The 9,443-nt window shown below is 52.9% G+C and overlaps 1 protein-coding gene across 1 annotated transcript in view; it reads left to right on the top strand.

Annotated features, from left to right (window-relative positions):
- LOC137326434 (papilin-like) overlaps nt 1-9,443 on the top strand; it is a 222,803-nt gene extending 213,360 nt beyond the window's left edge. The window contains exons 3-6 of the mRNA XM_067991522.1: nt 2,790-2,850; nt 7,119-7,221; nt 8,398-8,528; nt 9,264-9,443. Coding sequence (XP_067847623.1) covers nt 2,790-2,850; nt 7,119-7,221; nt 8,398-8,528; nt 9,264-9,443 — 475 coding nt within the window. The remainder of the gene's footprint in view (nt 1-2,789; nt 2,851-7,118; nt 7,222-8,397; nt 8,529-9,263) is intronic.

The raw sequence follows: 9,443 nt of genomic DNA on the forward strand, positions 1-9,443 counted from the left end.
TGTGTACTGAACTCACCGCGTATAAACTCACTGTGTACTGAACTCACTGCGTATAAACTCACTGTGTACTGAACTCACCGTGTATAAACTCACTGTGTACTGAACTCACTGCTTATTGATCACTTCATGTGCTGAACTCACCGCGTACTCAACTCGCCGTGTCCTCATCTCTCCATATACTGAACTCGCCGTGTACTCATCTCTCCATATACTGAACTCGCCGTGTACTCATCTCTCCATGTACTGAACTCACCGTGTACTCATCTCTCCATGTACTGAACTCGCCGTGTACTCATCTCTCCACGTACTGAACTCGCCGTGTACTCATCTCTCCATGTACTGAACTCGCCGTGTACTCATCTCTCCACGTACTGAACTCGCCGTGTACTCATCTCTCCATGTACTGAACTCGCTGTGTACTCATCTCTCCATGTACTGAACTCGCCGTGTACTCATCTCTCCATATACTGAACTCGCCGTGTACTCATCTCTCCACGTACTGAATTCGCCGTGTACTCATCTCTCCACGTACTGAACTCGCCGTGTACTCATCTCTCCATGTACTGAACTCGCCGTGTACTCATCTCTCCACGTACTGAACTCGCCGTGTATTCATCTCTCCACGTACTGAACTCGCCGTGTACTCATCTCTCCATGTACTGAACTCGCCGCGTACTGAACTCGCCGTGTACTCATCTCTCCACGTACTGAATTCGCCGTGTACTCATCTCTCCACGTACTGAATTCGCCGTGTACTCATCTCTCCACGTACTGAACTCGCTGTGTACTCATCTCTCCATGTACTGAACTCGCTGTGTACTCATCTCTCCATATACTGAACTCGCCGTGTACTCATCTCTCCATATACTGAACTCGCCGTGTACTCATCTCTCCATGTACTGAACTCGCCGCGTATCGAACTCGCCGTGTACTCATCTCTCCATATACTGAACTCGCTGTGTACTCATCTCTCCATATACTGAACTCGCCGCGTATCGAACTCGCCGTGTACTCATCTCTCCATATACTGAACTCGCCGTGTCCTCATCTCTCCATGTACTGAACTCGCCGCGTACTCATCTCTCCATATACTGAACTCACCGTGTACTCATCTCTCCTTATACTGAACTCGCCGTGTACTCATCTCTCCATATACTGAACTCGCCGCGTACTCATCTCTCCATGTACTGAACTCGCCGTGTACTCATCTCTCCATATACTGAACTCGCCGTGTACTCATCTCTCCATATACTGAACTCGCCGCGTACTCATCTCTCCATATACTGAACTCGCCGTGTACTCATCTCTCCATATACTGAACTCGCCGTGTACTCATCTCTCCATATACTGAACTCGCCGCGTACTCATCTCTCCATGCACTGAACTCGCCGTGTACTCATCTCTCCGTGTACTCATCTCTCCATGTACTGAACTCGCCGCGTACTGAACTCGCTGCGTACTGAACTCGCCGCGTACTCATCTCTCCATATACTGAACTCGCCGCGTACTGAACTCGCCGCGTACTCATCTCTCCATATACTGAACTCGCCGCGTACTGAACTCGCCGCGTACTCATCTCTCCATATACTGAACTCGCCGTGTACTCATCTCTCCATATACTGAACTCGCCGTGTACTGAACTCGCCGTGTACTCATCTCTCCACGTACTGAACTCGCCGTGTACTCATCTCTCCATATACTGAACTCGCCGTGTACTCATCTCTCCATATACTGAACTCGCCGTGTACTGAACTCGCCGTGTACTCATCTCTCCACGTACTGAACTCGCCGTGTACTCATCTCTCCATATACTGAACTCGCCGTGTACTCATCTCTCCACGTACTGAACTCGCCGTGTACTCATCTCTCCATATACTGAACTCGCCGTGTACTCATCTCTCCACGTACTGAACTCTCCGTGTACTCATCTCTCCACGTACTGAACTCGCCGTGTACTGAACTCGCCGTGTACTCATCTCGCCGCGTACTGAACTCGCCGTGTACTCATCTCTCCATGTACTGAACTCGCCGTGTACTCATCTCTCCATGTACTGAACTCGCCGTGTACTGAACTCGCCGCGTATCGAACTCGCCGCGTATCGAACTCGCCGCATATCGAACTCGCCGCGTATCGAACTCGCCGTATACTGAACTCGCCGCGTTCTGATCTGTCTCTGGTACTGATCTGGCCACAGTGCTGATCTCACACTGCACACTGTGCTGTACACGGCAGCAATGCTGCCCCCATACTCACCCTGAGTGTGGAGCTGGGAGGAGTGAGTTGCTCACATTGAACGAGTTCAGCCCAATCCTCACCTCACTGACTGCTGGAAATAGTTTCTCTCTATCTACCCTATCAAATCCTTTAATTATCTTAAACACCTCGATTAGATCACCCCTTAATCTTCTGTACTCGAGGGAATACAAGCCTAGTCTATGCAACCTGCCCTCATAATTTAACCCTTTTAGTCCCGCTATCATTCTGGTGAATCTGCGCTGCTCCCCCTCCAAGGCCAATCTATCCTTCCTGAGGTGCGGTGCCCAGAACTGAACACAGTATCTCCAGATGGGGTTTCACCAGAGCTCTGTACAATTAACACCTTCCTACTTCTGTACATGTCTTTTTGTATTTATTCCCAGTGGTGTAGTTCTAATTGAGGGGATACTGTGTTGGGCCTGCTCCCCTCACCACTGATTGTTTAGTTTAGATTTTATATGAATTTCAGTGTCAAATCCTAAGTCCTTCCTCAAAACTCATGTGTTTTTTTTATTTTTTATTTTTAATCCAGGCGAGATGGTGGAAGCAGCTGCATTGGACCTTTCAGAAACTACCGTTCGTGCAACATTCAGGTACAGTGAGATGCTCCTTGTACACATTGGGGTGGAGGCTGTCATGAAAAGGGGCTCCCTCATAGATCTGTTGGTACATTGGGTAGCCCAGGAGTCAGCAAGGTCCCAGGTTGATCTGGTAATCTGTGTGGAGGTATCTGATCTCAGGTGTCCATAGTGAGGCTACAATTAACCGCAGTGCCTCCTGAGCTAGGGAGGATTGGAGGAGGGAGGAAGATTTCCTGCTTCTGATTGCGACTTTTTTAAAAAAATACTTTATTCATAAAATTTGCAGCAATACATACAATACAGTTGTTATATCACATTCCAAACAGACACAATACAGATTATACAATTTGCAGGTTAAATCAAGTACAGTTCAGTGAACACATTGTACATAATTACAGTTCATGACACTCTCGGGGGCCTCATTGTATTATACTCAATACAGATTATTGATAACAGGTACGTTACAGCTTCTTTACAGGTGCATTACAGATTCATTACAGTTACATTACATCAATTCAAATTTTACATTCTGCCCGTGGGTTTTTTTCCCTGATTGCAGCCCCTCGGTATACAATGGCAGGAAGGCTCTAAACGGTTGCCTTTCCCCACAGAGCCTTTGCGGCGGCCGCACCCATCCTCAGTGCGTCCCTCAGCACGTTGTCCTGGACCTTGGAATGTGCCAGTCTGCAACACTCGGTCGAGGACAGCTCCTTGCACTGGAAGACCAGCAGGTTTCGGGCAGACCAAAGGGCATCTTTCACCGAGTTGATGGTCTTCCAGCAGCAGTTGATGTCCGTCTCGGTGTGCGTCCCCGGGAACAGCTCGTAGAGCACAGAATCCTGTGTTACGGAACTGCTCGGGACGAACCTGGACAGATACCACTGCATCTCTCTCCAGACCTTCTTTGCAAAGGCACACTCCATAAGGAGATGGGTGACGGTCTCGTCTCCACCGCAGCCTCCTCTGGGACAGCGCACGGTGGCGCTGAGAGCCCGGGAGTGCATGAAGGATCTGACTGGAAGGGCCCTTCTCACCACCAGCCAAGCTATGTCTTGGTGCTTGTTTGAGAGCTCTGGCGATGAGGCGTTCTGCCAAATGACATTGACAGTCTGCTCGGGGAACCAACCGACAGGATCCACCATCTCCTTTTCCCGCAGGGTCTCGAGGACGTTACGTGCGGACCACTTGCTGATCGCCTTGTGGTCAAAGGTGTTTTCCTGCACAAACCTTTCCACGCAGGACAGGTGGGGCGGAACGGTCCAACTGGACGGAGCGTTCCGTGGCAGCGTGGCCAGGCCCATCCTTCTCAACACCGGGGACAGGTAGAACCTCAGCACGTAGTGACACTTTGTGTTTGCGTACTGAGGGTCTATGCACAGCTTGATGCAGCCGCACACAAAGGTGGCCATCAGGATGAGGGCCACGTTGGGCACGCCTTTCCCCCCTTTCTCTGGAGATTTGTACATCGTGACCCTGCGGACACGGTCCATTTTTGATCTCCAGACAAAGTGGAAGATGGCTCGGGTGACTGTCGCGGCGCAGGAGCGAGGTATGGGCCAGACCTGCGCCACGTACAGCAATACCGAGAGCACCTCGCACCTGATGACCAGGTTCTTGCCCACGATCGAGAGAGATCGTCGATCCCACAGTCCCAGTTTCTGCTTAACCTTGGAGATACGCTCCTCCCAGTTTTTGGTGCATGCCCCGGCCCCCCCGAACCAGATCCCCAGCACCTTCAGGTAATCCGACCTGACGGTGAAGGGGACAAAGGATCGGTCGGTCCAGTTCCCAAAGAACATGGCCTCGCTCTTGCTGCGATTTACCCTGGCCCCCGAGGCCAGTTCGAACTGGTCGCAGATGCTCATCAATCTGCGGACCGAGAGCTGATCCGAGCAAAAGACGGCGACGTCATCCATGTACAGGGAGGCCTTGACCTGAGTGCCTCCGCTGCCTGGGATCGTCATCCCTCTTATGCCCGCATCCCTCCTGATGGACTCGGCAAAGGGTTCGATGCAGCACACGAACAAGACGGAGGAGAGAGGACAGCCCTGCCTGACTCCAGATTTGATCGGGAAGCTTTCTGATTCCCACCCGTTGATTGAAACTGCGCTACTGATGTTTGTGTAGAGCAGTTGGATCCGATTGCGGATTCCCTCCCCAAACCCCATTTTGGAGAGCACGTCCATCATGTACGTGTGGGATGTCTGATTGCGACTGAAGAAGGTCAGTTGGGACATGGATGTGGGATGAGAACAGGACGGGATTTGGCTGTGAAGGTCCCCATGCTGGAATAGCCCAGTGACACCATCTAGGCGCCCAAAGCAAGAGTGGCCTTTTTTTGGGTGCGATCTCTCTTTGAGCAATATCCCACCAGGAGACATCACTCCCAGGAGAGGAAAGGAGGGGAGACTTTAAAGAGGGATTCGGATATCAATGCTGCTTCTAAAGGGCTTTGCTATATTCATTTCTTGGACACATTTTAGACCGTATTCCATTCACTCTCGGCCTTTGTGATCTGTATCGGTTTTACACGGGGCTCAGGACCATTGTCACAGTCAGTTACTCCAGGTCTTTACTGTACTGGAAAGCTTTGCTCGAGAGGTCTGCCTGAGATAGGTCGGCTGTGCTGATGGTGGAGGATGGGTTGGTGTGAATTAAAAGAGAGATCCTTATCCAATTAGAAGGCAGTGTGGAGGGAAGAGAGTGAAATGGTAACAGGAGGATGGAGACTAAAAACACCGGTATTGGGGAGAGTGGGGGACCTTCATAACCTTTCAGCTGCTTAGGCCCTAAACTGCCCTGGGGAGGGGGGGAGATTGGGGGAGATCGGGGAGGGGGAGTCTGGGGGGACCGGGAGGGGGGAATGCGAGGGAGGGTGAGACTAAGGAGGGGAAGTCCAGAGGAGGGGGAGTCTGGGGAGAGGGGGGATCTGGGGGAGGGAGGGAGGGAGGAGGGTGGGAGCGCTGGGAGGGGGAGTCCGGGGGAGGGGGAGACTAAGGACGGGGAAGACCAGAGGAGGGGGAGTCTGGGGAGAGGAGGGAGGGGGGAGAATGAGGAAGGGGAGTCCGGGGGAGGAGGAGTCGGGGGAGAGGGGGGAGTCTGGGGGAGGGAGGGGGGGAGCGTGAGGAGGGGGAGTCTGGGGGGAGGGGGAAATCTGGGGGAGGGAGGGGGAGAACGGGGAGGGGGAGAGTGGGGAGGGAGGAGTCCGAGGAAGGGAGGAATCTGGGAGAGAGGGGGGAGTTTGGGGGAGGGAGTGGGGGAGCGTGGGGAGGGGAGTCGGGGGGGGGAGACTAAGGAGGTGGAATTCCGGGGGAGGGGAGGGGGGGAGCACGGAGAGGGGGAGTCGCGGCGAGGGAGGAGTCGGGGTGAGGGGGGGAGTCTGAGGGGGGGAGCGTGGGAGGGAGAGTACGGGGAAGAGGGGATTCTGGGGGAGGGGGAGTCTGGGGAGGGGGAGTCTGGGGAGGGGGAGTCTGGGGAGGGGGAGTCTGGGGAGGGGGAGTCTGGGGGAGGGGAGTCTGGGGAGGGTGGCGTCCGAAACATGTGGGGCCCGGAGGAAAGTTAAATAAGAACTTACCTCGAAGGCCTTTACTGACCGTCTGTCACCCAGCGGGGGAAACTGCAGGCCCCCACACACACCCACCCCCTTCCCACCATTCCTTCCCGCTCCCCTCCTCCTCCCTCTTACCCCCCACCCCTTCCCCTCCCCCACCACATCCCTCCCCTCCCCCAGCCCTCCTCCCTCTCACCCCCCCTTCTCCGTCCATTCCCTCCCAGGGCCCACCCCTCCCCCTCCCCCTCCCTCCCTCCCACGGCCCACCGCTCCCCCTCCCCCTCCCTCCCTCCCACGGCCCACCCCTCCCCCTCCCTCCCTCCCCTGGCCCACCCCTCCCCTCCCCCTCCCTCCCTCCCACGGCCCACCCCTCCCCCTCCCTCCCTCCCCTGGCCCACCCCTGCCCCTCCCCCTCCCCTCCCTCCCTCCCCTGGCCCACCCCACCCCCTCCCCCTCCCTCCTCCCCCTCCCTCCCACCCCTCCCCCTCCTCCTCCCCCTCCCTCCCACCCCCTGCCCCTCCCTTTACCCCTCCCTCCCTCCCTCCCCTGCCCACCCCTCCCCCTCCCCCTCCTCCCACCCCTGCCCCTCCCCCTCCCCCTCCCTCCCTGGCCCACCCTCCCCCTCCCCCTCCCTCCCACCCCTGCCCCTCCCTTTACCCTCCTGCAACAGTGCCATTTATTCCTCGCCGTGTATTATAAATGAAGTGTGCTGGTTTGGTTATTGTGACAGGACTGTCCCGAGGGTTCGAGGGATTTCCGAGAAGAGCAGTGCTCCACGTTCGATGGAACTGAATTCCAGGGGAAGAGATACAAATGGCTGCCCTATTACGGAGGTAAACGGGCCTCAAGAAATGTGTTTGAAACAGGTTAAATATTAAAATGGTTCTCACGACACTGCCTCTACTGATCAATGTCTGCACTTCCTCCTCAAATCTCACCTCGGCCCTCAGACAGGCCCCTTCACCCTTGTTCAGACAAGGGTAGTGTTGGATATAAAACTTGGAATGGATCAATCCACTCACAGTGATGTGCTTTCTTGCATGGAAGTTTAAAGTGATATCCTGTCTGCCCTCAGGGGATGTAAAAGATCCCGTGACACTATTTCGAAGAAGAGCAGGGGAGTTCTCCCCGGTGTCCTGGCCAATATTTATCCCTCAACAAACTCCTAAACAGATTACCTGGTCATTATCACATTGCTGTTTGTGGGATCTTGCTGTGCGCAAATTGGCTGCTGCGTTTCCTACATTGCAACAGTGACTGCACGTCAAAAATAATTCATTGGCTGTACATCGCTTTGGGACGTCCTGAGATGGTAAAAGGTGCTAAATAAATGCAAGTTCTTTCTTTCTGTCTTTAAATAAACTTCGAAGGTTCCGTCATCAGTCCCTGATTCATTTTCTTCCCACCAAGTAATCTGGGCGGGATTATGTCCGTTAATCTTGTCCATCTTGCGTTAAGGGGAGATTTAATCGAGATGTTCAAAATTATGAGGGATTTTGATGGAGTAAATAAGGAGAAACTGTTTCCAGTGGTGGGAGGGTCGGTAACCAGAGGACACAGATTTAAGGTAATTGGCTAAATAACCAGAGGGGAGACGAGGAAATATTGTTTTTACACAGTGAGTTGTGATGATCTGGAATACACTGCCTGAAAGGGCGGTGGAAGCAGATTCAATAATAACTTTCAAAAGGGAATTGGATAAATACTTGAAGGGGAAAAATTTGCTGGGCTTTGGAGAAAGAATAGGGAATGGGACGAATTGGATAGCTCTTTCAAAGAGCCAGCACAGGCACGATGGGCCAAATGGCCTCCTCCTGTGCTGTATGATTCTATGAAAACGAATAGTTTGTGTCCTTGTCCTTCAGTGGACTAATTGGACCAGCGGATTTGATGAAGGGATGGATTGGTCAAATGGCCTTTTTAAGGAGGGGCTATTTAGGGAGGGTAAAGTCATAAAATAATAATCACAAGGCGACTGAGAACTAACAAGGATCTCGATCACCCCACAGCTTCGAATAAGTGTGAACTGAACTGCATTCCCCAAGGTGAAAACTTTTACTATCGGCATAAAGAAGCAGTTAAGGACGGGACTCTGTGTGAACCCGGAAACCGGAACATCTGCATAGCAGGTGTCTGTAAGGTGAGTCCATTCATTGTCGGAGGCTCGGGGAAGGACCCTCCCTCCCCACTCCCCCAACTACAATCCACAACTATCGTTCTCAGCCCAGGAGGAGGAGATAACTGCCTGTAGACACCTTCACTGGGCAGACCATTGGGAGTCTTTGGCCAAAACCCAAAACCTTTGGAAATCAGTAGTGAGGAAGCCCTGGTTATTGGTTGACCCTTCCTCACCCCCTCCCCATTCCCAAATGTTCTCCCCTCCTCTTCTGAAGACGTTGGTTCCTTCCTGAGACGGGCCTAGTCTCTGACACCTTGCTCCAGTGGGCATTATTCATGAAATAGCCCAGACGCTCGAATGTCAGCGGGGAGTGACCCAATGTTCTCACCCGATGTCAGAGAGACCGACAAACACACACACGGGGTTACTGGAGAGTGATCAGGAGTGGGAACCTTGGCTGAGATTTACTCCTCCTCCTTCCCCAACCAGCAGCATTGGGATCCATTGTAGCACCTCCCCCTCTACATTGGATGAGGTCACTAACCGGCACAGGCCATGGGTTGAATGTAGGATCTTGCTGGTCCATGTTCTGTACTGGAGACTGTGCTTACCAACTGGGCCAGCAGACGAAGCTCATCCTGGTTGGCTCTTCAGTCGTCCTTTTGCATTTTGTTTCCTTCTACCCCTCGTTTTGACAAAGTCTAGGTTATGTGACCAACTAAATGTTACTGTGACCAACTAAACCTTGGGGCCCAGAATACCAGTGTTGGCAGTCTTTGCCCACTGAAGAGCATTAGCTTGGAGTTTGATGGTTTCCACGTGGGGCCTATCTCCTTTGTGAAGGAATGGGGCGCCATCACACGATGGGAAGTCAAACTCCAGCAAAGAGAAACGACTTCGAGAAAAGAAAACACACAGAAGAAAAGAAATGAATGA

This window comes from Heptranchias perlo, chromosome 10 (assembly GCF_035084215.1).
Source record: "Heptranchias perlo isolate sHepPer1 chromosome 10, sHepPer1.hap1, whole genome shotgun sequence".
Classification (NCBI taxonomy): Eukaryota; Metazoa; Chordata; class Chondrichthyes; order Hexanchiformes; family Hexanchidae; genus Heptranchias; species Heptranchias perlo.